This window comes from Monodelphis domestica, chromosome 2, assembly GCF_027887165.1.
Source record: "Monodelphis domestica isolate mMonDom1 chromosome 2, mMonDom1.pri, whole genome shotgun sequence".
Taxonomy (NCBI): Eukaryota; Metazoa; Chordata; class Mammalia; order Didelphimorphia; family Didelphidae; genus Monodelphis; species Monodelphis domestica.
The window spans coordinates 213,623,374-213,650,863 of NC_077228.1; the positions used below are offsets into that span (position 1 = coordinate 213,623,374).

At 41.5% G+C, this 27,490-nt stretch overlaps 1 protein-coding gene across 1 annotated transcript; it reads left to right on the plus strand.

The window, feature by feature from the left end:
- The first annotated feature begins 483 nt into the window (after positions 1-483).
- FADS6 (fatty acid desaturase 6) lies at positions 484-26,394 on the plus strand. Its single transcript, XM_007482677.3, has 6 exons — positions 484-4,863; positions 6,616-6,782; positions 16,025-16,205; positions 18,741-18,928; positions 19,659-19,838; positions 22,679-26,394. Exons 1-6 carry the CDS (start codon positions 4,605-4,607, stop codon positions 22,826-22,828), a joined length of 1,125 nt encoding a protein of 374 aa, XP_007482739.1. The 5' UTR covers positions 484-4,604; the 3' UTR covers positions 22,829-26,394.
- The last annotated feature ends 1,096 nt before the right edge of the window (positions 26,395-27,490 follow it).

Sequence of the window (27,490 nt, forward strand, 5' to 3'; positions counted from 1 at the left end):
ATGCTTACTATGTGAAGATTGGCTAATATTATAGAAAGACAAGGACAAATGCTAGGGGACAAAATAGGGACACTAATGCACTGTTGTTGAAATTGTGAACTGGTCCAACCATTCTAGAGAACAATTTGGAATTGTGTCCAAAGGGTATAAAACTGTACATATCCTTTGACCCAGCAAGACCACTACTAGGTCTATATCCCAAAAGGATACAAAGAAAAAGGAAAAGGACCTATATGTACAAAAATATTTATAGCAGCTCTTTTTATGGTGGCAAAGGAAATCAATTGGGGAATGGCTAGAAGATTGTGATGGAATATTATTGTGCTATAAGTAGGATGGTTTCAGAAAAATCTGCCAAGACATATATAAAATGAAATGAGCAGGAATATTATTATTGTTCACAATGACCAGCTGTGAAAATTTTAGCTATTTTAATCAGTACAATGGTCTAAGGCAATGATGATAGTCGCTTTTAGAGATCACCTTTTAGAGATTATATACCCCCCAGAGATCTTATGCCATGCCCCAACCCTGATACCAAGTGCTGGGCATGAACTCTGAGGGGAGGGAGTAGCATACATTCCCACAGAGACCACTCTATGTGCCATCTTTGGCATGTATGCTATAGGTTTGCCATCACTGGTCTAAGGCAATTCCAAAGGAGCCATGATGGAAAATGCTACTCACTTCCAGAAAGAGACCATACGAACTCTCAAGAATGGATTGAAACATACTTTTAAAACTTTATTTTTCTTGCTTTTTGTTTTGTATTGTTTTGCAACATGGCTAATATGGAAATATGTTTTGCATGCCCTCACATTAATTTTATTTAACCCTTACCTTCTGTCTTAGAATTGATAGACATATCGGTTCCAAGGAAGAAGAGCAGTAAGGGCTTGGCAATTGGGATTAAGTGACTTACCCAGGGTGGCACAGTTAGGAAGTATCAGGTCATATTTGAGCTGAGGTCCTCCTGATTCTAGGCCTGGTGCTCCTAGCTCTATGCTACCTAGCTGCCCCTATGTATTCTTGATATCATATTTCTTTCCTTCCAATGAGAGGGAGAAGGGCTAGAGGGTGAGAATCTGGAACTCAAAATGTAAGAAAAAGAATTTTAAAAATAAATAAAGTTGTTAAATGTTTATTATGTGCTAAGCACTCAGAATACAGATACAAAAGAAGAGACAATACATGCCTTCAAAGTGTTCATACTCTCACAAAGAAAGACAAGAGCACAAAATGGGGAGGCAAGGACAGTTTTGAATGATAAAATGTATTGTTATTAATATTTGGTGATATGGTAATACTTGTAAACCTTAAAATTTCTTAGACTTATGAATGATGGAAATTTCCCCATTTCCGACATTAGGTAGGGAGGGTCCTTCCCCTCCCTACCTAAGACTACTTTAGGACAGAAACCTTTTGCTAAATAATGGAAAGGGCTTTGACCTATGCTTAAGCATAGAACAGGAAGTTCTTTGAGTCATGATTGATTTTAGAATTGATACAATAGAGATACTTGGAATGACAGAACCAGGTCTTGGAACTTCCAATCTCCACCCTACTCAGGGTAACAGGATTTAGGAAGGGCTGTAGCAAAGGATCAAGATTTAATTATTTGAGAATATGACCTTCAACAGACATGTGCAAATCCACAGACCTCTGGACGGTCCTGGGTTAAGCTAGAGCCACCATTGGCACAGGGAAGACATGGACAGTGATTGGTAGATGTGAGAACTGAGGGGAGGGAACTGGGATGGTTTCCTTAAAGATAGCGGGGTCTGAGGACTAGGGTGGTTCGAGAGGTTTTGCTCTGAGAGGTGATGCTCGGAGAAGCTTGCTCTGAAGGAAGCTGGAGGTGGAGGCCCCTGAGACTGTTTCTCCATTTTGGTCACGTGAGTGATAGGGACTGATCTCTTTTCTTTGCCTCAGCTATCTAAGGGCTTGGGCCTTTTGGCCCAGCCTAAACAGAGGGGGTATTTAAGCCCTATTCCCTTCTCTCCCCTTTCTCCCTCTCTCTCTCTCTTTCTCTCTTTTTTTCTTTCTCTCTCTCTCTCTGTCTCTCTCTCTCTAATACCTTTCTTCCTCCTGTTTGTAATTAAACTCCAAAAAAAGTTGACTGCTGACTTGAGTTTTCATTTAGGAATTACATAGCTGAATTCCTTGGCGACCTTAAATTAATATATATCAGTCTTTTAAAGTGATTTCCATGTCACATACTTTCATATATATGCCAAGAATTGAACTAGGACCTGGGGATACAGATATAAGAGTAGATGCAGTAATTGCAGCTTTCATTTTAATATGTCAGATTAAGAGTGGGAAAAAAAAAGGAGTCAGGGGCCTTAGAGACCAGCTTTGAATGAAAGCATTCATTATTATTAAATAGTTACTATGTTATAGCAAGGACTGTGCCAAGAATTGGAGATATAGCTTCAGAAGCAAAGAGAGGACCTTTCCTCTAATGGAGGAGATAATGCACTTGGGGAGCGGTGGCCAGGGAGGGGTATTTTGGTTTACAAGTTAAAAGGATGATGAGTGAGTGGAGTCATGGATTGACACACCCTTCCCAGGACTGAGTTGGTTTCAAAACCGGTAAGAGAACTGGTGGGGCTAGTGGAGAGTACCTAGCTTTACTTTATATTTACCTTTACACCCACCATTAATGTGGCTATTGAGAAATCACAAGGAGAAATGTGAAGCATCACTAGACCCATGTAGATATCATGACCTACTTGAGATACTCACCCTGTTTAGGGAAGGGCTCTGGAGCTGGAGTTCTAGAATTAAAATGGTTAAATCCACCAAGAGATGGTTAGTGGTTGAAGGGAGCATGAGGGCTGGGACTTTGTTTCCAATTTTGTTGATGGCAGGTCTCAGATATCTTATTTTATTTTGCTTTTAACTAGCATTTATATAGGATTTTAAGGTTTGCAAAATACTACGCAAATATTATTACTTTTGATCCTAATAGCAACTCTGGAAGGTTGCTATCATTATGTGAATTGCTCAGGGTCATACACAACAAGTGTATGAATCAGAGTTGAACTCAAGTCTTCTTGACCTCAAGTCCAACTATTCCAACTATTAATCCACTTCACTCTCAAACTGCCTCTGTTCATTAGTATCCTACATATGTGCCACAGGGTCTCTTCTGTTACAGAGAATTATTGCCTGGTAAATTCAATTTATATGCCATAGAATTTTCTCCTCTAGACCTGTACATTGAATACATGTTGGTTAGGCAATTTACTTAGGGAGAGTGAACACAAATATTGCTAGATACAGCTATTGTTTGGGCCAGGTATTATGCATGTAAACCATTGTGTCTACCTGCAAACTGGCTTTCCAGACTTTCTGCCTCCAATTAGGGAGGAGTTGCTTTAGGCCCAGTTCCAGGGTCCAGAAGCCTCCATTCTAAGTCTGTCTACCAAATAGAGACATGGTCCACATCATAATATCATGAGAAGACTGAAACCTGAGCCTCAGGCTGAGTAATGAATGATAATGCTAGCAAATCCCTCCCTGTTCCAAATGGCAATTGACTTTAGTTAACTTTCCTCTTTCTAGTTTCTTCTACCCTTCTCCAAAATGGCCCAAATGTTTGTCTCCCCCAAAGTTTATTCCAGATGGAAACTACTTAAACATATATTCAATGCCTAGGAATAGAGGACATGTACTCCTCAGCTGGAAGTGGACTCTATATTGTTCACATTTTGGGGAAGGTAGGTTTTGGTGGGAGAAAGAAGGAGTTGCTGTGCTTTGGTCCCTTGAACTGCCTGCCCAGTGGCATTGTGGAAACGTAAGGAGACCTTCCTTGCTCATTGGAGATACTACATTTTGTCCTTAGAGTTTTTGTTGTTGTTGTCGTTTTGGTCTTTGCCTCTCAGTTTACCTTTGGTCCCTATCTCTGACCCAGACCTTGCTGCTTCTAATCTTGCCAAACTCCTGAGAAGAGGAACTTTGAAAAGTTCCCGGAAGGTGAGTCTCTTTTGCTCAGGTTCCTCATCTCTCTTCTTGAAATATGGAGAGCCTCCAGGCTCCTGCCCACCTTATGGTAATTTCCTTGGGTACAGCTCTGTCTCTGACTGTCTCCCCAGCTTCGCATGTTCCCAGACTCTTGGAGGGTGGCTCCTCCGCGGTCCCAGGTGATGGATTCGCAAGATGGTCCCTTTCCACCTGTCCCCATCTCTCCCTCGACCAAATCAGTCTCTCCTAACCCAAGACAGAGATGAGAGGTTGGAGGGGTGGGTGGGCCAGAGAGAGGTTACTGAGCCTCGCAACCTGGGTACCGGACTCCGCCCCTCTCCTCCTCACACCTCCTTCAAGCGCCAATTCCTGGGGCTCCCGAGCAGCTGCTCCGCCCCTACTCCCGCCTCCCGCCCCATTTCAGACACCTCTCACTTGCCTCTTTCCCCCGCTCCTCTGCTCTCAGCCCTAATGCCAGTATCGGTGGCTCACTGGCCAGACACTGCACCTGGACTCCTTGCTCACCCTTTCTCTATTTTCAAGCAACGTCGGGCCTTGCCTTGTCCTTCCCACGGGCACCACTGTCCCTGCCCCAACTTCTCTTCGCGCTGGTGACCGCTGTCCGCATATGGGACATGGAACCTGAGGGAAGGAGAAGAGTTGCGGAGAACCCGGATTGCAGCCAACAGTCGGCGAAGGAAACCGAGACACCCGAGTCTCCAGCCTGCAGTGGTAACTGCAGCGATACTGGACCCGCCGGGGTCAGGGAGGAGGGGATGCTGATGCGAGAGCTGGAGGCATTGGTCCAGGACGTGGTGAAGACTAGTAGTTGGTGGGAGCAGTACGGCCTGGATTGCTTCATCATTGCTCTTAACTTCCTTGCTCTACCTTTAGGTGAGAAGTCTAGGGTACTATCTGCACTGGGACCCAGCGCCAGAACCCTGGCAGTATCAGATCGATCCTCCCGGCGCCGTGTGGGCAGGGAAGGTCACTGTGTTTTGCAGAGTCAGGCCCCAAAGGGATTAACGCAACCTGGACTTTTTTTGCGGGGTAGGCTGGCAGGCGGGGTATAGGAAGAGGAAGAAGAGATACGTGTAGGTTGTGTTGGACTGTGGTGGGTGCGGGGTGGGGGTGCAGCTTTGTTAGCGAGATGCCCCTTCCCCCAGAGATTACAGCGGGGCTCGTTCTCTGAAGCTCCAATCCCCTTTGGCCTGAGCGAGGCTGCCAGGCAGAGGAGCAAATAAAGCTGCAGTCGCTGCGGTTTTCGGACTGACTTGTGTGTGCGCAAGCCTTCCTGTCCTTGCTAGGGATTGGGGAAAGAATTGTCAGCCCTCGCTGAAACCTGGCTGGGAGGGAGTGGGAAGCATGGAAAAAGGTCTGGAATCAAAAGTTGAGCGTGTAGCCTGTCTTTCATTGGTCCCCAAATCTCCAGGCTTCAAATAGGGGTCATTGAGGATTACTCCTGAGAACAGGGACTAAGACTCAGTTCCCCTTTTCTGTTAAGCCTGAACGTGGCCCCACTAGGTCAGCTGCTCTAGAGGGGAAGCTGGTGGGTATGTTAGTAGGGCTGGCAGGCTTGGAATAAATCAGAGAGAAAGAGAGTGCATACTAGAGGAGGAAGGAGGTGAGTAATGGGTCGGGGAACCTTGTAGGATACAAAGGCATGGATGAAATTCAGAGGAAAGGGTGGAAAGGAAGGAGTTTTACCTGAGGACCTAGGTTGCTGCTAAGATCAGAGAAGCTAAAGGGCCCAGGGCCCAGTAGAATTATCTCTGGGTTTTTATCCCTCTCTGACATTCAGGATAGGAACTTATTTGTCTCCTTGGTAGAGATCCTTCAGAAGGATTTCCATCTCCACCTATGCTTACCTTTAGCCTCACTATGATCCTGGATGCATTTGGGGAGGGAGGAGGAGGGAAGGGAGCCAGAATACATATCCAAAGCTGGGAGGAGGAAGAGAAACCCAGGTTCTAATTCTGACAATGACACTATTGTGTTATATGACCATGGGCAATTCACTTTAGCTTTTTTGTGCCTCAGTTTCCTTTTATGTAAAATGAATGAGGTAGTTGGGCTAGGTGATAACTAAGATCTCTTCCAGTTCTAATGTAGGAGTCCTGGAAATGTATATCACTGCTCTTGGGTAAATCTGTTTCAAGACACCTCTCCCCACAAGAAGGTCTGTTCTTGAGAGGATGGTTGGAAAGTACACAGAAGTTAGAGTGAGGTTAGGGCTGGGAATTATTTAAAACAAACAAACAACTCTTGCCTTCTGTCTGACAATAAATACTAAATATCTGTTCCAAGGCAGAAGAACATTAAGGGCCAGGGGCAATTGGGGTTAAATGACTTGCCCAGAGTCACACAGCTAGGAAGTATCTGAGGTCATATTTGAACCTAAAACTTCCCATCTCTAGGTCTGGCTTTCTATCCTCCAAGTCACCCACCTACCCCTGTGAAACATTTTCCCCTCAGAAGTAGAGAACCCAATGGTTGGAAGAAGAGAGATTGCTTGAGTAGACATTGATAGCTGTGGTAGAATTTGAACCCTTCACTTCTAGGTGGCTGTTCTTGGGTCTTGAAGCCTCAAACTGATCATGGTCTCATGTTTTCTTCTCCACATTCATCTTTCATACTCTCATGCAGGATTCCTGTGTCTTCGATCTCAGAGTATCCTGGTCTTTGCCCTGGGGATCATCATCCTGGGAGTGGTGCACCATACATTCACAGTCAAGGGTAGCCACCTGGCCAGCCACGGTGCCCTCAGCAAATCCAAACCCTGGAGCAGATTTTGGGTGCTCTTCTTTGTGGAAGTAAGGAAGGGAGTGGGTTTCTGGGACTATGCACAGGACAGCTGATATAAATCCAAGAATGCAAGCAAATGTTTTTTATGGGCAATGCCAGTTGTATGTACATGGAACTAAGCATAGGATGAATATATAAGATGTGTATGTATTAATTGTGGTGTGTGGTGTGGATATACTCTGTCATGACTTGTATATGGAGATTCTTTGACCTTCTTTAACTCTGTGTGTGGTTAGTATTCTTGCTGTGACAATGGGTTGATAGCTACTTGGAGCTTCTTCCTCCCACCAGAGGTCCCAACTGGCATGTACAGGCCTATCACTGGTGCCATGGGGAAAGATGGGGAAGATTCAACTTGGTAGACTTCCTATTGTCCTTTGATGCCAACATCTGAAGATCTGAGATTCTTTCCAGGGACTTTAGCTTGGGTAGCATGGCATTCTCATCCCTTCTTTGTGGTGGCAAGGAAATCTTCTCAAGAGAGTTGTCTTAAATGAAGCAAAAAGCTACTTCTTCTTGGAACTGATGATTTTGGAAGTTATGAACCTTGTCCAGGGTGGAAATTACAACCACTGAAAAGAGATATCACCTGATTTCCAAGACCATATACACCTAGCTCACTTCTGGCTAAGATTCCAATTCTCTTAAATAAGTTCTTTCTGTGTTTTCAAGTTCTACTAAACTGACAATCTGTTCTCTTTATCTATCTCTTGTGGATAGTAAAAAAAGAATCATAGCTAACATTTATGTGCATTTTAAGGTATGCAAAGTACCTTACAAATATTATATCATTTGATCTTCAAAATACCCATGGGGCTTGGCTGCTATTGTTATTTCAATTTTACAGATGAGGAAACAAAGGGAGGCAAAGGTGAAGTAACCCAATTTTAACTCATGTCTTCCTGACTCCAGATCTAGCATCTACCTACTGTTCTCTTCCTTCCTTGTCAAATAAATATGAACTATTGATTATTTAAGTCAAAACCTAGAGACATACCATCTTTCTAAGAGGCCAGAGGAAGTATGGCATGAATCATGTTCAGAGTAGCAGACTAGGAATACATTAACCTAGATTCTAGTCAGGGCTCTATTATTTCCTAAGACCACAGGTAAGTGATATATCTTTGAGCCTTCCTTTCCTTATCTGTAAAATGGGACAGCTTGTCCACCTCAGGGAAAGGGTTATGCTGGTGCCAGATCAGACTAACTATTGTTGGGTTTTCAGTGTGATTATTGACACCCCAGAAATCAGAAATACTACAAATTAGAGCTTGATTTTTCATTAAAAAACAAAGAATGCCTTGATTTGAGAAAGAGATGGAGAAAATGTCTGTAATGCAGATTAAACTTAAACATGTGTTATAAAAAACTTTCCCCTCCCCTGGAGAGCAGATTGCTAAAGATTTATCAGTACATCACTGCTCAGAGAGTTGTTAGGTACAAGGACTAGATCTGCAAAATTCCATATAGGTATATGTATTTTTATATAGTCTGTATGTTGAAGAAATATCATATATATCTCTATATCTACACACATATGTTGTTATTTAGTTTTTTCAATCATATCTGACTTTTTGTGATCCCATCTGGGGTTTTCTTGGCAAAGAAACTCGAGTGGCTTGACATTTTCTTCTCTAACTCATTTTACAGTTGAGGAAAATAAAGCAAACAGGGTCAAGTGACTTGCCCAGGGTCACACAGCTGGAAAGTGTCTGAGGCCAGATTTGAACTCAGGAAGATGTCTTCCTGACTCCAGGCCACTGCACACCTAGTTGACTGTACACACACACACACACTCTCTCTCTCTCTCTCTCTCTCTCCCCCTCTCTCTCTCCACACACACTTTCCCCTTCTAAATATGTATGTATAGCATTATATCTATCTATCTATCTATCTATCTATCTATCTATCTATCTATCTATCTATCTATCCATCCATCTATCCATCATTTAGCACCTTATAGCTTTTAGAGTTACTTTGAGCATTGAGTGACTTGCCTAGTCACAAAGCTCACCTGTGTGAAAGGTAGGACTTGAATCTGAGTCTCCCTGGATCAAAGGCTACCTTTCTATCCACTATTCCATGCTACCTTTTAGAGTGTTGCAAATAAGATAATCTATAAAGCTGCAAAGTGTTATATAGACGTTTACCCATTACAGGTGAATTCTCAGCAGTGAACAATAATTGCAGACACAGCTTGAGTTGTTATTTTTCTAAAACCTGCAGTTGGATAAACTAGTGCAGACACATTCAATAGGAAAGAGGAGGTCCTCATATGCAGTTGTCTCTGTCCTCTCTTGTTTTGCCTTCCTCCCTGTATTTTTTGAGGCCAACCTCAGGGAGACAGGAGAGGTCCTTGGATCTTTGGGCCTCATAATCAATTTTAGTAAGTTTCCCATCTCTGGGACCCACGGGTGGGGGACTAAGTCTCTCACTCAATAGGCTAGAGACCAGCTACCACTCCAGAATGCCAGATTGGGCTTCTATTGTTAAATGATACAAGAGAATAAGCATTTATTAAGCATCCACTATGTTCCAAGCACTGGGATAAGTACTTTACAAATATTATCTCACTTGATCCTTTGGTCAGGGCTATTATTATCCCCATTTTACAACTAAGGAAACTGAGGTAGAGGTGAAATGACTTGCCCAAGAAGTCACACAATTTGTAAATGTCTGAGATTATTTGAGCTCAGATCTTCCTCACCACTGCTCTATACACCCTGGTGCCACCTAGCTGCCAATTGAAGAATGAGATATAAAATGATACACAGCTGGAAGTCTGCACATTATGGCTCTAGATTTTATCTTTCCAGACTTATTTCCTACCCCCTCTTCTTCACATATTCTGTGTTCCAGCTTAACTGGCCTATCTGCTGTCCCCAGAACTCAGCATCCTATCACTCCATCTCTCTGTCTTTGTACTAACTGTTCCCCATGCCTGGAATGCATTCCTCAGCCTCCTCTTCTTAACATTTCAGCTTCTTTAAAGACTCATGTACTACTGAAGCCTTTTCCTAATCCCTTAGTTCTTAGAGCTTTCTCCCTTCTCCTATTACCTTGTAATTGCTTATCTGTTTATCCATTGCATCCCCTAGAAGGGAATATAAATTCTGTGCAGGCTGGGACTATTTTTAGTTTAGTTTTTCGACAATTGTAGTGTCATGGACATAATAATTACTCAGTAGATTTGTCTTAAACCCTTACCTTGCATCTTCGAATCAATACTAAGTATTTGTTCCAAGGCAGAAGAACAAGGGTTAGGGAATTGGTGTTAAATGACTTGCCCAGGGTCACACAGCTAGGAAGTATTTGAGACCACATTTGAACCCAGGACCTCCTATCTCTAGACCAGAATCTCTATCCACTGTGCTACCCTGACCAATTAATTTTTAAAAATGTATTCAGCCCCTATTATGTTCCTGGGAAAGAAAGCCTCTAACCTGAAGTCCTTTGAGAACAATCCTAACTTGATATATATTCTCCACTTGCAAAATGAGATGGGAATAGAGGAATACTAAACAGTAAGAATCCTTTTAAGCTCCTTCCTATTAATTTTTAATCTATGTTTTCACAGCCCTTCATTGAATGTAAATTTTATTGCACTGTGAACTGAAAAGGATAAGCTCCTTTCTGATAGCAAGGTTCATCTTGTCCAAATCTCTCCTAGAGACTAGTTGACCCAAATGAGATTCTGGTAATATAAACAATACTCCTCTACAATATCTTGCTCTTCGAAATTTGAGATCATCTGAGAAATTTAAAATGAAGTTTAAGGAAAGAGTCCTTTCTTGACCTTCATGCCCTGGAGGATCTGAGGAAATTAGAAATCATTTATAAAATTATAAAATCTATGTAAGAACTGAAAAATGTGTTCTAGTGACTCTTTGGAACTATCTTTGTGCCTGGACTTAAGCAATCAAATCCAACAAATATTTATTAAGTATCTATCATTCTGCACCTACAAAAATGGTACCGTTCCTACCCTCATGGAGTTTACATTCTACTGGGGGACGTCACTATGACGTGTATACAGCTAACGATAATGCAGGGTTGGGAATGAAAAGGGCCAAGGAAAGATCCCAAAGCGTCTAGGAACATTTAAGGAAGAGAATGTTTTCATTTGGGTAGGAATCCATGGAAGAAGAGGAACTTGAGCTGAACCTTTAAGGCAATGAATCTTTAAGGGGAGTTTCAGGCATAGTCATTATAATTTGTTGTTGTTGTTCAGTCACATTCAACTTAGTGACCCCATTTGAGTTTTTCTTATCAAAGATCCTGGACTAGTTTGTCATTTCCTTCTCTAACTCATTTTACAGATGAGGGAACAGAGGCAAACAGGGTTAAGTGACTTGCCCAGGGTCATAACATAGCTAGTGAGTGTCTAAAGCTAGTTTTGAACTCAGAAAGATGAATCTTCCTGACTCCAGGCTTGGCACTCTACCCACTGCGTATTTATGTAATACCACCTAGCTTATAAAATAAGTTCACAAACTCCAGGTTAGGAACCCTTGTTCTAAAGCAGAACCAAGGCCAAGAGCCGCCTGAACCATATTAACTGGGAAATATTTAACAAAAGAAATCAATAACATTACATTTTAAAACTATGTCCATATGCAGCCTAGAGAGATCCACCCCTTTTAAAAAATAAACTTTTACCTCCTGTCTTAGAATCGATATTGAATATGGATCCTGAGGCAGATGAGTGGTAAGGGCCAGGCAACTGAGGTTAAGTGACTTGCCCAGAGTCATGCAGCTAGGAGGTGTCTGAGACCACATTTGAACCCAGAGCCTGCCAATTCCAGACATGGCACTCTTATCCACTGTGCCAACTAGTTGCCCCAGAGATCTTTACATACAGATTAGTGGCCTCCATTTCTAGTTGATTTTGGCACCACTAGTCTAAAGCAAACAGGCTGAGTCAGAGAGCTAGAACCCTTGGCATACTGAACTGCCCCCACCAAACTGCCTCGGATAAAAGGGCTGTGGGAGAAGGTTGTCAGCAGCATAGTGATTCCAGAGACTAGTTGGTAGTCCATTTCGATTCGATTCATGTAAGGTAAAACAACTGGTTACCCTGGGGGCAGCTGGGTAGCTCAGTGGATTGAGAACCAGTCCTAGAGACGGGAGGTCCTGGGTTCAAATCTGGCTTCAGCCACTTCCCAGCTGTGTGACCCTGGGCAAGTCACTTGACCCCCATTGCCTAGCCCTTACCACTCTTCTGCCTTGGAGCCAATACACAGTATTGACTCCAAGACGGAAGGTAAGGGTTTAAAAAAAAAAACAACTGAAACCAAATGAGGAGGAGTCTGGAATACCAACTTGGCAAAAGTCATTTATCTTAGGGATAATAGGAATCCAGAGATGTTTTTAAGCAAAGGACAGGACCAGACCCATACTTTGGGAAGATGTTTTTGGGAAGGCTGGATTAAGGAGAGAAACGGGAGGCAGAAATAGGAAGGTAACCCTATATGGAGAGAGAAAGGGATAGATACAAGAAATAGCTGAAGTCAGAGAGCAGAGCAACTTCCACTGGTTGAAGGGATTCCCCAAACCCTGAAGATCACAAGTCCAATCCCTATCTCAAGGTATAGGATCATCATTTTAATCATCCACATAAGCTGATATGTATTCCAGATATGTATTCTATTACAGTTTATAGACTGCCACAGAATAATTTTTTTAAGCCCTCAACTTCTGTCCTAGTCACAATTCTAAGACAGATGGGCAAGGGCTAGGCAAACAGGGTTAAGTGACTTGCCCAGGGTCATACAGCTAGAAAGTGTCTAAGGCCAGTTTTGAACCCAGAACCTCCTGTCTCCAAGTCTGACAGTCTATCCACAGTGCTCCCTAGCTGCTTTCCTAAAGTCATCTTCTGAAGTCTCTTGCTACAAGATCCTGAATTGACTTGGACCCAACACCCAAGAGGAGTATAATGATGTACCTGAAGCCAGGAAGATATGGGTTCCAAGAGAATTCTTGCTAGCTATGTGACCCTTGGTAAATTGCTAAAACTTTCTTATTCTCAGGGTCCCTTATCCTTAAGTGGAGGAGGGAATGATATCTGGACTACTGACTTAATAGAGCTGTTTTGAGGAGCAAATGTATACAAACTTTAAGGCACAATAAAAATGTCATGGGCAAAAATTTCAGAGGCAAAGTCAGTGGTCATTTAGGATGCAATATTAGGCACAGGGGGCACAATAAAAGATGCTTCTGAATATTATTTTTTATATTCAGAAAATTTCACATGTCAGAAAATTCCATTCTGCAGGTCCCAATCTCCAGCTTTTGTGCTAACACGTTCCTCTTAGGTGCAAGGTCAAAGTCAGGTACAAAGATGATAACTTTTATTGATTTTGTGATAAGCCTGGTCACATGTTCTGGGGAAGGTTTGAGGCCTCCTATGGACTGTCACCCCCAGGGGTCACAATTTTCAGGCCTCATCTGGGGACACAGACACGGTTTGTCTCTTCAGACTTTGGATCCCTTCAGAAATTCCACCTTTTAGAAAATTGATAAAAAGAATTACTGGTCTTATCAGAGTATCTGTCTCCGCTGTAAAACCAGACTTTATAATACTGTCTGTTTTGTTACAGATACTTTTGTACAAAACAAAAGTTTTTTTCTTGGGTTTAGTTCAAGGACAAGTTTTATCCCTGAAGATTAATCTGAATGTTTTCTCTTATCAGGAAATACAGTGAAATGAGAAAATGTTAAAACTATGTAACCTAACTTGTTCCTCTTTGATTTAGCCTTTGTTGCCAGAAAATTTAGAGGTAAATTCAGTGCTCAACCACAGCATGTCAATCATCTCAAGTAGTTGTTATTACTAAAGGGATTTTATTCTGTTTTATACAAAATATATTCTTTTCCATTTTAAAATATATTTTATTGATGACTTTTACCTTTAAAAAAAAACATTAGGGGCAGCTGGGTGGCTCAGTGGATTGAGAGCCAGGCGCAGAGATGGGAAGTCCTGGGTTCAAACCTGGCCTCAGATACTTCCCAGCTGTGTCACAGGGTCCAGGGTCACACAGCTAGGAAGTATCTGAGGCCAGATTTGAACCTAGGACCTCCCATCTCTAGGCCTGGCTCTCAATCCTTTGAACTACCCAGGTGCTCCCCAGTGTTATTCTTCATATACTATTTGCATTATTCTATGTAGTGTTCTCTTGATTTTGCTCATTTCACTCTTCATAATTTCATGTAGCATTCTATCACAATCCCACATCTCAACCTATTTAGCCATTCCCTAGATGGGTGTCCCCTCATTTCCAGTTCTTTGCTACCACAAAAAGAGCTGCTATATTTTAGTAAATGTAGGTTCTTTTCCTTTTCCCTGTTCATCTTAGGAAACAGACCTAATAGTGATATTGCTGAGTCAAAGGGTCTATACAGTTTTATGACTTTGGGGGCATAATTCCAGATTTCTATGAAAAATGGTTGGTTCAATTCACAGTTTCACTAACCATATATTAGTGTTCTCATTTTTCCACTTCTAACATTTTCCATGTTTGTCATTTTGCCCTTTTTTCATTTTAGCCAATCTGATAGGTGTAAGCTGATATTCCAGAGTTATTTTGATTTGTATTTCTCTAATCAATAATGATTTAGAGCATTTTTTCATACAGCTATAGAAAGCTTTGATTTCTTCATCCAAAAACCTTTCTATTCATATTCTTTTATCATTTATCAATTGGGGAATAGCTCATATTCTTGTAAATGACTTTTATCTTTAATCATTTCCAGCCACTCTTCCAGATTTAGCCTTCCCTTAGGTGACAAAGAAAAACTATTAAGCAAAAATTTGCAAGACAGATTGCCTGACAATGTACATATACTAGGTTGGTCTAATGGTCCTCTGCCTTTCTGCCAGAGGGAGAAGATATGACAAATTATCTCTTCTCCAAGACTTACATTAGTTTTATCGTTACTCAGATTTCACTTTCCTTTAAGGAATCTGTTCATGCTGTAGAAATTATTTATATAGTTCTTTTGGCTCAACTTATTTTACTCTAAGACTGTTCATATAAGTATTCCCAGATTTCCCAGAATCCTTCTTGGTATACAATAGTATTCTATTATAATCCTATAACTTGATTTTTCAGACAGTCCCAAAAGTGTATCCCTATTTTCTTTCTGGCTCTTTGTTACCAAAAAAAGTGCTGCTATGAGCATTTTGATCTATATTAGATTTTTATTTTTGTCTTTGGCCTCCTTAGAGTATGTGACCAGATCAGTGAGACACAACATATAAAGAGTTTAGCCAATTTTCTTGAATAATTACAAATTGAAGTCTAGAATAATAGGAGCACTTTATGGCTCCACCAAGAATACATCAATGTGTCTGTCTTCTTCCCACATTTCTAGTTCCCATCTTTGCCACATTACTTGGTGGGAAGTAAAATCTCAGAATTCTTTAATCTGCAGTAGTGATTTGGGACATGTATTCTGTATTAAGGGATAAACCTTCTCAATTCCTCTTTAATTGAGGCAAGGGTAGAAATCTGAAATAAATAAAAATTATTGACCTAGATAAAAGCTTATAGGAAAAATGATGCTCTGTAACTTTTGCAAATATTTGTGTATAAGGAAAGCATTAGCTTCCTATTCATGCATTTGGACCTCTTCCTCTATTTAAAGAGTCCTCTGGAGTCTCTCTCTCCATGCTTCTGTCCTTTTCTGTTCCTTACTGACTGCAGAGAATTCCACCAAATTTCCATCTCTATTGCTATGTGATTTATGCAAATAATTATCCAGTGGTTTATTCACTTCTTAGAAAATCCAATGCACATCTTCAACCCCAGATTGGCTGTCTTTAGCCACCTAGAATCCTCAGGGTTGACCCTGCCTTTTTAATTTTCACTTTTTAAAACCCTTACCTTCTGTCTTAGAATGGATGCTAACTAATAGGTGGCTCTCTATCCACTGATCCCACTATCTCCCCCATCCCACTCTGCCTTTTAATTGCTATGGATCCAGAAAGTTCAAAGCGGAATCGGGACAGTGACGATGCTGTAGAGAAATCACAAATACTTTGAAAAGCCAGGAGAAAAACACAAAATCCTCTTTGTTTATATGTGATGGATAATGGAAGCCATTATAAATGGCAAGAGTTCTTTAGTAGACTTGGGGACCTAGAAGCAGAGCACATATGTGTTACTCTTTGCCCAAGAGGGTCTTCTGTTCCCATGCCAATGCCCCTGGCATCCTCATTGTTCTATTTCTCTGTTCTAACGCTCCTCAGGTATGCACTTCATTCACGGCTGAACAAGGCACACATGGCCATGTGAAACTACATCATGGTTATACCAATGTTGTGGGCTTGGGCGATTCGAGTACGTGGAAGTTGCCAATCCTGAATCGATATGTCTACATGTTCTTGGCTCCGTTCATGATACCCATAATCACCCCTCTGGTGGCACTTGGTAAGTACCCCCCAGGGCCAGTTCTAAAATCACCAAGGGGCATCCTTAAGTAGAATTAAGGAACCTCCCTGGAAAAGGAATACCACATTCCTCCCTTACCCTACCATTCCAAGTTGGCATCTTAGGGAAAAGGTTGGAAGCGCAGGCTTCTGAGTCTCATTGCCAGATCAAGTAGGATAGATAAAACTTTATAAACAGCTTAGGCACTGCTGGCCTGATATTAAGAGGCAGGGTGAGGAGTGGCCAGGTGGTACAGTGGATAGAGCACCAGATCTAGAGTTATGGAGGACCTGGATTCAAATCCAGTTTCAGATACTTCCTAGCTGTATGACCCTGGGCAAGTCACTTAACTCCAATCACCTAGCCCTTACCTCTCTTCTGCCTTGGAATCAATACTTGATATAAATTCTAAGACAGAAAGTATGGACTAAGAGCTCTTGAATACTGGGATAGAATACTGAGGGAATGGTATGATAGGAAGAACATTGGCCTTGGACTCAGGAGCCCAAGTAAGAATCCCAGGCCCACAGTGTACTGGTAATGTGCCCCTCAGCATGTAATTTAAACTATCTGAACATCAGTTTCCCCATGTGTAGCATTTATACTGCTTATGTCATAAAGATCATATGCTGAAAGTTCTTTGTAAACCTTAAAGTGTTGTAGAAATGTAAGTTATTATTATTATTATTACCTGGAGAACAGTATTTATTTGTGGGTCCTCACAATAATAAATATGCTTGGATTTAGATGACAGGCTTAGGGCACAGAAATGTCTTGTGATACTTAATAGCAAATAAATAATAGCTAACATTTATGTAGCACTTTCAGGCTTACAAAGTGTTTTTTATAAATATTACATTTGACACTGATAATAATCCAGTGAGATATTCCCATTTTATAGCTAAGAAAACAGATATAAACAGGTGAAATGGCCTGCCCAAGCATGTATCTGAGACAGGATTTGAACTCGGGTCTTCTTGACTTCAAGTCCAGCATTTGATCCAGTGTACACCTAACTGCTTTTGCATATCTACAAATGAACTAAAACCATCTGTGAAAACACTCTCTTGGCTCTAAAGCTATATTTTGGACTGTAGGACAGAAATGGAGAAAAGAACCCTCAAGAGCCTCTAGATTCTTCTAATAATGTACCTATCTATTCTGTGTTATTTGGCAGAGCTGTTGTTTTTTTTAAACCTTTATCTTCTGTCTTAGAATCAATACTATTCTAAAGCAGAAGAATGGTAAGACCTAGGCAATTGGGGTTAAGTGACTTGCCCAGGGTCACACAGTTAGAATTGAATTTCTTCTCTTTCCCCAGCTCCACTAAATACCACTTAATCTACTAAACGAATATGGGGTAATCCTTAGCTTCATGTGTATTACCTATGGGACACTGGGAAAATCATTTGGTTTCTCTGGACTTTCTTACCTGAAAAATAATGGGATTGAACTGTATGGTCCTTAAGTCCCTTCTAGTTCTAAATCTTACAACTGAAATCCAAAGCACTCCAGCCTGGGATGAAACCATAGAATGTTCAAACTGGAAGGGTCCTTAACGATGGTGGATTCAAACCCTTTCATTAGAAATTTCAGGAAACCGAGACCCAGTGAATTTGAATTGTTCAAGATTATACAACCAGTCAGTGGTAGAGCTGAGATTAGAATTTTAGCCTTTTGATTCCTTGTCTTGTCTTAGTCATTAGTGGGGGATGGTGTCGAGGGGGATGGATTTGGCACAAGACCTGAATTTGAACTCAAGCTCTGTCACTTTCTCTTTTTTTTTTTTAAACTCTTACCTTCCATCTTGGAGTCAATACTGTGTATTGGCTCCAAGGCAGAAGAGTGGTAAGGGCTAGGCAATGGGGGTCAAGTGACTTGCCCAGGGTCACACAGCTAGGAAGTGGCTAAGGTCAGATTTGAACCTAGGATCTCCCATCTCTAGGCCTGGTTCTCAATCCACTGAGCTACCCAGCTGCCCCCTGTCACTTTCTCTTTCTTAAGCAAGTCACTTCTCTGAATTCTCTCATTTTTTAAAATGAATTTTGTTGTTATTCAATCTTTTCAGTTGTGTCTGATTCTTTGTGATCCCATTTGGGGTTTTCTTGGCAAAGGTGTTGGAGTGGTTTGCCATTTCCTTCTTCAGGTCATTTTACAGATGATGAAACTGAGGCAAACAAGGTTAAGTGACTTGCCCAAAGTCATACAAATAGTAAGTGTCTGAGGCCAGATTTGAACTCAGGAAGATGTATCTTCTTGACTCCAGGCCAGGAACTCTGTCCACTGTACCACCTAGCTGCCCTAAACAATTTAACTCCAAAGGGACTTGAACCCTCAACCTTCTGACCTGAAGTCAATTGCCTTATCCATCAATCTCCATTAAAAAATTAATAGAATGGAAGAAAAAAATCACCCAAGTTCCTTTCTAGATTTCTAAATCTACTATCTTAGTCCTCACTTGCTATTATAGTCTTTCGGTGACTTAGAAAGGGCTTAGAAGATGCCACCCTTGCCTCACATACCTCTTTCCCAAAGGACTACTGAGGAAGGAAGAGCCCAGGGTAGTTCTTCGGACTTTGTGCCTCATGTCCCTGGGTCTCTTCTCTCACTACTGGCTGCTGATCAAAGTCTCTGGCTTCCAGTCATCTGGGTTTGCTCTTCTCTGCATGTTTGTGAGCCGGGGCTTGCTGGCTCATCCCTACCTCCACGTCAACATCTTCCAGGTAGGGCTTTCCCCCACAACTTTCTGAGGGGGTGGAGGGTAGGGGGAAATTGTTCCCTAGGGCAGAGACTACAAATACCCTGCCCATGTGGCTGGCAACACTTGCAAGTGCAGCTGAACCAGATTAAAATATAACTAAGAGGGGGAAGCTAGGTAATTTAGTAGATTGAGAGCCAGGCCTAGAGATGGGAGATCCTGAGTTCAAGTGTGGACTCATACTTCTTGACTGTGTGACCCTGGGCAAGTCACTTAACCCCTGTTAAGAGCCCTTACTATTCTGTCTTGGAACCAATACACAGAATTGATTCCAAGATGGAAAGTAACTTTTTTTAATGTAACTGGGAAATATTTAACAAAATGAAAGTAAGAATAGATATTTCATTTAAAAACAAATTCAATATTTAGTTAGCAAGGATCTTTATGAATGGATAAGTGGCTCTATTTTTATTTGAGTTTGACATTATTTCTCTAGGGCAGTCTGGAAAGCAAAGACTAGGCAGGAATAGGAGTCTTCTGGGTGAGAATGGATGTTTGGTATGGAGAGAGAATTACTAGGGGACTTGGAACAACTAAATAATACTCTCAAACTCAGGACCAGCTTGAGAGATCTCAGTTGATGGTGGCCCCAAGAAGGGAATCCTCCTCAATGTGGGCATTATTTTCCCTCAGGCTGGCAAAGAGCTACAATCTCAGGGTTTGGTTGCATGTGTCTTTTTCTGTGTGCATTTTAGCACATTGGGCTCCCTATGTTCTCCTTGGATAAGAAACCCCAGAGGATTCACATGATGAGTCTTGGGGTTCTCAACCTGCCTCGAAACCCCATCCTGGACTGGACCTTCGGCCATTCCATTATCAGCTGCCATGTGGAGCATCACCTCTTTCCCAGGCTCTCTGACAACATGTGTCTAAAGGTAGAAAAGGGGTTGGGGCAGAAAAAGGCTGAGAACTGGAGAAAAAATGGTGAAGAGAAGGGAAAAAAGAATTAAGGGCAGGGAAAAGTTAGAGGCACATAAGAAACTGGCACAGCAGAAATAGCTTCAAGGTAAAGGTGTCTAGAGCTGATCCTAACCACTGCCTCATAAGCAGGACAGCACCTAAACCACCTTGGGTAGAAAAATGCCAACCTTACTCTATTTCTTTTCCCTCAATGGAAAATCAACTACTTACATTCTACTTTAAAAATTATTGATATCTTTGTTTAGGTTTCTAATATCAATCAACTAACCAATCAATAAGCATTAATTAACAACTTACTATATGCCAAATGTTGTGCTATGTGCCAAGGATATAAAGAGTAGCCAAAAAAAGGAAAACATTCTTCCCTCTCCCTCCCAAAGAACCATTCTTAAAATTGATAATAAGTATTGATTCCAAGGCAGAGGAGCAGTAAGGGCTATGCATTTATAGTGGTCGATTGACTTACTCAGGGTCATACAGCTAGGAAGTGTCTGCAATCACATTTGAACTCAGACATTCTATCTCCAGGCCTGGGACTCCATCTGCTTAGTCATGTAGCTGCCCTGGAACCATTTCTTGTAATAAATAATTTTTTAAAAGAAAGGGGAAAAAAAAAACAGTTCAGCAAAACCAAACATTGCATTGACCAATTTATTGCCTTTCTGTGCTATATCCATATTATCTCACTTCTGCAAAGACAGGAGAGAATTGCTTTTTCTTCTTTGGGACAAAGTTTGGTCATTATAACTTCACAGCACTTAGTTTCTATTGCTATTATTTTATTCTACATTGTTGTAGTTACTGGATATAGTGTTTTTTCTAGTTCTGCTTAGTTCATTTTGCATCAGTTCATATAAGTCTTCCCATGCTTCTTTTCATTCCTCTTCTTAAATATCTTCGAATGAACAGCCATGAAGGTGCAGGGGATAGACTGCTCCATCTGAATTCAAGAAGATTTGAATTTATATCTGGCCTCAGATACTTAACTGTATGACCCTAGGCAAGTCATTTAACCTCTGCCTTATTATTCCCATTTTACTGTTTTGGAAACTAAAAGCACTTACTTTCCAAGGTAGTGTGAGAATCAAATTAGATAATTGTAAAGCATTTCGCACAGTGTCTGGTATCTAGTAAGAACTTAATAAATTCCTATTTTCCTCATTCTAATACTTAATAAGCAACAAGCATTTATTAAGCTTCTTCTGTGTGCCAGAGACTATGATAAATTCTAGGAATACAGTCCCTGCTCTCAAGTGGCTGATAGTCTAATGAGACTATACACAACAATTAAGTATAAATAAATACAGCATAAACTGAAGATAATCTCAGAAAGAAGGCATTAATATTAAGAGGGAGGCAGGAGGGCTTCTTACAGATAGGATATAACTGGGATTTGAAGGAATACAAGAAATCCTAATGACATCGATGAGAAGAGAGGGAGAACTCCAGGAATAGGGAACAGCTAGTGAAAAAGCAGAGTCTAGAGATGGAGTAAGAATGGAATGAGTCCATGACTGCAGGGCCTATTAATAACTCTCTTTCTTCTCAGTGCCTGGCCCATAGAAAATATTTGAATTTCCTGTTGAGGATTCCATGGTCCCACAATGGAGGAGTTAATCACGTTTGAACCAAATCTAACCCAAGACTCTCCTTTTGCAACTGATGGGAAATTCTTTTCCTTTGAACACTGATGTAAGAGAGAACAAGTAGTTAGCATTTCCTTCCTAATAATAACACTTCATGTACTAAAGGAGAGTTCTGACAATACTATTTGCCCATCTCCTACCCCACTATATCCCCATACTTCAAACCCTCTAATCCATTTTCCTTTGGGCCAAACAGCCACAACAATCTTCAATCTCAACTTCAGTTTGTATAAATCTCTCTTAGTTGCCTACTATTTGCAAGACAGTATTTTTTAAATTGCTTTGGTGATTCTATATACCATTTCCAGTTTCTCCAAGGGAGATGAGAAAGGGCATAAAAAAGGAGATTTGGAATAGTTCATTTAACGGGCATAAAAGATGATCTTCCTTTGTCTTAGACTCCTATAAAGGTCAAGGAGGCCCAGAGGGTGACCTGTCCTGTTTGGCTTTAGAAGAAGAAAGGAAGGCAGCAATTACCTTGCCTAGTAGCTATGGGATGTGCTTCTAATATTTGGGACAAGTAGTGTCCTCTTATAAATCTCTCCTAGAACCTTCATTTGAGGGAAATGATTCCTCAGTTCACTGAAGAGTTTTGGGTTTATAGCCCTGATACCTGGGTTCTAATCTCTGTTTTATTACCTATCTTTTTAGTTGTGTGACCTTGAACAACTTATGTAACTTCTCCAGGCTTCAATTGCTTCATCTATAAAATGAGGAATTGTACTATATGTTCTCCAAGGGCCCTTCTGACCTAAACTTATGCTCCAATGATGCTTTCTTTGCCTGCTGGGACTAAACATTCTCATTTCCTGGGTTCTGAATTAGAGCTGGTTGCTATAGAAAAAAGAATGTAAGAGGCAGCTGGGTAGCTCAGTGGATTGAGAGCCAGACCTAGAGATGGGAAGGTCCTAAGTTCAAATATGACCTCAGACACTTCCCAGATATGTGACCCTGGGCAAATCATTAACCCCCATTGCCCAACTCTTAATATTCTTCTGCCTTAGAACCAATACATAATATTGATTCTAAGACAGAAGGAAAGGGTCAAAAAAAGAATATGAAAAAAGGGGTGAGTGTAGGGGGAGTTGCTCTTTGGAGGAAAGACCACGTCTCTAGCTTATTAGTCTTGTTCACTTCCCTTCTGCCAGGTGAAACCAGTAGTGTCTCAATTTCTTCGAAGAAACCAGCTGCCATACAATGAAGACTCATACCTGTCACGATTTGGGCTTTTCTTGAGCCGATATGAGGAACTCATGGTGCAAGCCCCTCCAATCACTGACATTGTGGGGCTCCAGTGAGGATTCTCCCTCACTGAAAAATCTCCCCAGGCCCCTTATCCTTCACCAGGGTTCTGACAAAGATTCTCCTGCTTTGGTTGGGAACATCCCCAGAGACATCACCCTAGTGCTAGAACCTAAGCCTGCCTCACTCTGCTCCATGGAGCTCTAAGTAGACCAAGGGGCTTCACTAGGATGTGTACTATGTCTACTTTTTTGCCCTTCCATCTTGGGGTGGGAGGGGTGGGTACTGGGTAAGGAGGTACATCCAGACTGTACTTCTCCCAGAGGACAATTGGATATATACAGTGGAGGACCCATGGAACATTTCAATCTTTTTGGATTTTCCTGAATTGGGGATAGAGTAGGCACCAAGAGGAGTGGTGGCCCATCCTCCTTTGGGGTTGGTGTACTCTTCTCTATGGTACTTTAGACAGTCTTCATCTTAGGACAAATCAGCTTGATCCTTTGCCCCCTCTCCTTTTTCTTCCCTTCTACCTCTGAATGTGAAGCTCTAGTGCTTTTCTGAGATATAAGAAGGAAAACAAAGGATGGTTCAGCAAAGTGGGCTCCCAAGGATTCCTACATACAGTAATCACAGGGGGCCATTTCAGAGTTGTAATTGTCAATGCACTATGGGAACCCTAATTTAAGTAAGACAGAATCAGTTCAAGGTGTTGATCTAGTATTTCATGTGGTTCAGAGTATCTCTCTAAAATCTGGGTGGGATTTGAAGGCAAAGAGGAATCTGATTAAGAGCACTTCTTCCAGGGTGGAAAATAGAGGTAGGAACTCATAGACAACTTTGAGCAATTTTGTCTGCTGGGACCAAACACCCTTATTGACTGGGTTCTAAAATAGAGCTGACTGCTATAGAAATCAGAAAATGAAAAAGAGTGGAGGAGGAAGTTCCCCTTTGGGGAAAAGACCAGGTCTCTAGCTTGTTGGTCTTTGTTCACCCCTCTTTGTCCAGGTAAAACCAGGGGTATCTTAGTTTCTTCAAAGAAACCATCTGCCATCACCAGAAGAAAATCTGCCTTTGAATTGGGACTGTATAAACAAAAGTTGGGAGGCTGTAATCTGTTGGGGAGAGAAGGATTATGGTAGAAAGAAGTAGCTGGAGATGGAAGAAAGATAAGAAAAAGGTTTGGAATAAGAGAGCTGGATGGGTAGGAAAGGATGGATACTAGCTGCATGACCCTGGGCAAGTCACTTAACCCTGTTTGCCTCAGTTTTCTCATATATAAAAATGAGTTCAAAAAGGAAATGGCAAACTGCTCCAATATCTCTGCTAAGAGAACTCCAAATGGGGTCATAAAGAATCAGAAATTATTGAAAACCTCCAACTGAAAGAATTAAAAATAAGTCATAGAACAGAGAAAGAGATCCTAAAGATATATTCAAATTAAATTGGGGCTAAGATTTTTGGGGAAAAAAAACCCTTAAAGAATTGAGCCTCAGATTTAGGGAAATTCTCTCAGCCTTGGAAGAGGAGAATATCACTCTCCAAGGTGATCTTCTCTGGCATCTTTGATCTCAGAAATTTATCTACAAGAGATATTCCACTCCTCTCTTATGGATGTAGGAAAGGAGTCAGCCTTTTCAGTCTAAAATGAAGATGGGGAAAAATAAAATAAAATAAAATAAAATGAAGATGGGGGAGATATTATTATTGGGCCAGCAAGTTGGTAAGATAGAGCCTTAAAGGGGGATAGGTATGAGTTCAAACCCTGCCTCTGATACTAGTCGTGTGATTCTGGACAAGATGTTTTGGAGACAATAATAGCAACCTGCCTCACTGGGTTGTTATGAGGATCAAATGAAATAACATTTGCTAAGCATTTTACAAATCTTAAAGCACTATATTCTTGTTAATGGTTACTCAGCTTAGGTTTGTAAATGCATCAGCAACCCAGTAAGAGACCTTGAGAATTGGGAGGTAGGTTAATTAAACAGTTAATCCTCCAAATAAATAATGGACAAAATGATAGTGGATAATAAATAATAGAGAAAAGGTCTCATTTGGATGGTCCTGAATAACGATTAAAACCACCTCGAGATGTGACCAATGATTCCTGGTTATTGATTTGGCTCTTTAGAGAAGGGAGGAGGAGGTGGGTGGGTAACATACCAAAATCCTTGGTTCCTTATCTGTTTATCAATTCCATGGGTTTCCCCGTTGGCACCTGGGTGGCTCAATGGATAGAGTGCTGGGTCTTAAGTGAGGGAAAACTTGGCTTCAAATCCCACCTTCAGACACTTTACTAGTATTGTGTGAACCTGGGCTACACTTCACATCTCTCTGACTCAGTTTCCTCAAATGTAAAGTGGGGATAACAGACATCTCCAAGAGTTGTTACAAAGATCAAAGGAAAAATTTGTAAAATGCAGGTGCTTAATAAATGGGGAATGGGGAAAGACTGGGATAAAAATAACCCCCATCCAAAATTACAATTACAAACCTGGAGTCAGAAAATGACTAGAAAAAAATCAAAAGTCAGGAAAAGGGGCACTCTCACCTTCAGTGAGGCATAGAAGTGCAAACATCTGGGTGGGAATACAAACAATATATAGGTTCCTAACCCAAAGTTCCCCACCCTGGCAACCCCCTCCCTTGCCTGGGAGCCAGGACTCACAATCTAGGCAAGAGGTCTACCCCCCATCCAGGAAACTGCAAGGTACAGTGAGTGAAAGTGTCATTTTAACATTTTTCAAGAGATAAAGAAGCATTTGGTCTGTCTGGGTGACTTGAATTGTCCTTGAATAAGGGTCTTTCATCTTTTATCAGCCTTTCACTTTCCCAGACCTGTCCCTAAATCTTATGGGTAAACAGTCAACAAAAAGTCCTTGAAATTTGAAAGACTACTCTTCCACATTCCTTTCTCAATTGGGGGTGTTAACCGAGTGCTCTTGCCTTGCGGATATTGGGGGATGTAAGCCAAAGGTTTTGCTTTGAGAATCACACACTTTTATTTCACTCAATCCCCCATTTTATTTTATTGAGTTGTGTGATTTCTCATTCCACTGCTGGAAAATTGCTTTCCCTTCTTTTCTCAAATCAAAGCACCCTTCAGTTACCTTCTCTGAGTCACAGACTTTTTGTTTCCTTGGGATCATATGTCTGAGTAGGGGAGTTTTGGAAGATACTACATACATATTCTCTGTGGTTCTCTGAATGAGAGTTATAAGGCTGGGAATTAAGGGGAGTATTAAAATAAAACCTGACTCCAACTATCATGGATATAAACTTGTCCAGGGGCTCAAGAAAACTGAGTCCAACCAACTGGTCCAGGAGGCAGTATCTATCCCTGAGTTTCAGGTTAATTCTTCTGAAAGGACAGTTAATCCTTGGAGAGCCTTGGTCACAAACTCAGCCAGGGAGAGGTTATTGGGAATGTAAGTGCAACCAGTCCCTCCTAGCATGACCCAAATACCACCCTCCTTGGCTAACATCATGTCTAAAACGAATATATTTTCCCATGCCATTCTACTGGTAGCATCTAGTTGTTTAGACAAGCCCTTGACTGTGTCCTGAGTGTAATTTATGAATCTCTGTTGGTTATAATAAATGTAATTTATCCAGTCCACATTCTTGTTTATGGTGACCCACCAAAAGAGGGATTCGAACTGGCAGCTATCTGGTTCTTGGCTTTAAACTCCACTGGGCCTCCTCTAAGCACTCCTGTTGCATCTATGTATACTGATTGATCAAAGGAGCCTTGAGAAGTGAGAGTACTCCTCTTTTGCCTTGACTGGCCTAGATGAGTGGTTTGGTTCAGGTATATCATCATGAATGGGAATGCCAATTGTACCAAGGCACAAGTCCCAGCCCAGTTATTCAAGACTTGTCTGAGTGTGGTTCTCCTGCATGACCACCAGAGATCTGCTCAAGAAACGCTTAGAATAGCAAACTGAGGCAGGTCAGTCATATTCCAGGTTCAGGCACACTCCAACCTTGGACTGGGTCTCCCACTTATGTACAGAGTGATGCATGGAGTGTGATTCCAGAATCCTCCTCTAGCCAGAGGCACTCCTTTTGTGCCACTTGTCTTAGTGAGTACAAGGAGGCCTGTGTGCTTCAGTTCTCTGGATTTAACTCTCAAGAGAAGGTAACCACACATTTGAATTCAACCTCGTATTTGTCCTACCCCAAAGGAAAGAGGACAACCCCGGCTCTAGGCCTAACTGAAATACAGGCATAGCAACTGCTTTTTCCCAGATATAGAACAGTATGCCTGACCCGCTCCCACCAGGCGTTAGTCTCCTTATATCCTGTCTCTTTCTCAATGGTTTATCTCAGATCCTTAGCCATTGTTACTCAGGACTCTGACTGGAGTGCCCCCCAGAAGAGTTGACGGGAGTAACCTAGAATTCGGAGATCCTAGCCTTACCTGGCTTATCTGTTCCTTCAACTTGGACAATCATAACATTTCCCAGGGGGGAATGTCAAGGCAATGGCAAGTCCCTTGCCTGTTTTTTCTAGTCCAATCCATACCAACCAGCTCATTTTTCCTTACAAGTTCCTGACAAATAGGAAGAGGAGTCCATTGTTAGTTGTTAGTGGGCTGATAAATTGTAAAGGTGTCCTTCTGCTCTGGGTCTGATAGGGGGGCAGTCGACCCCTAGTATTCAGCAGTCCACCAGACACCCAACCAGTGGACACACAGATCCCCATTTGGAAGG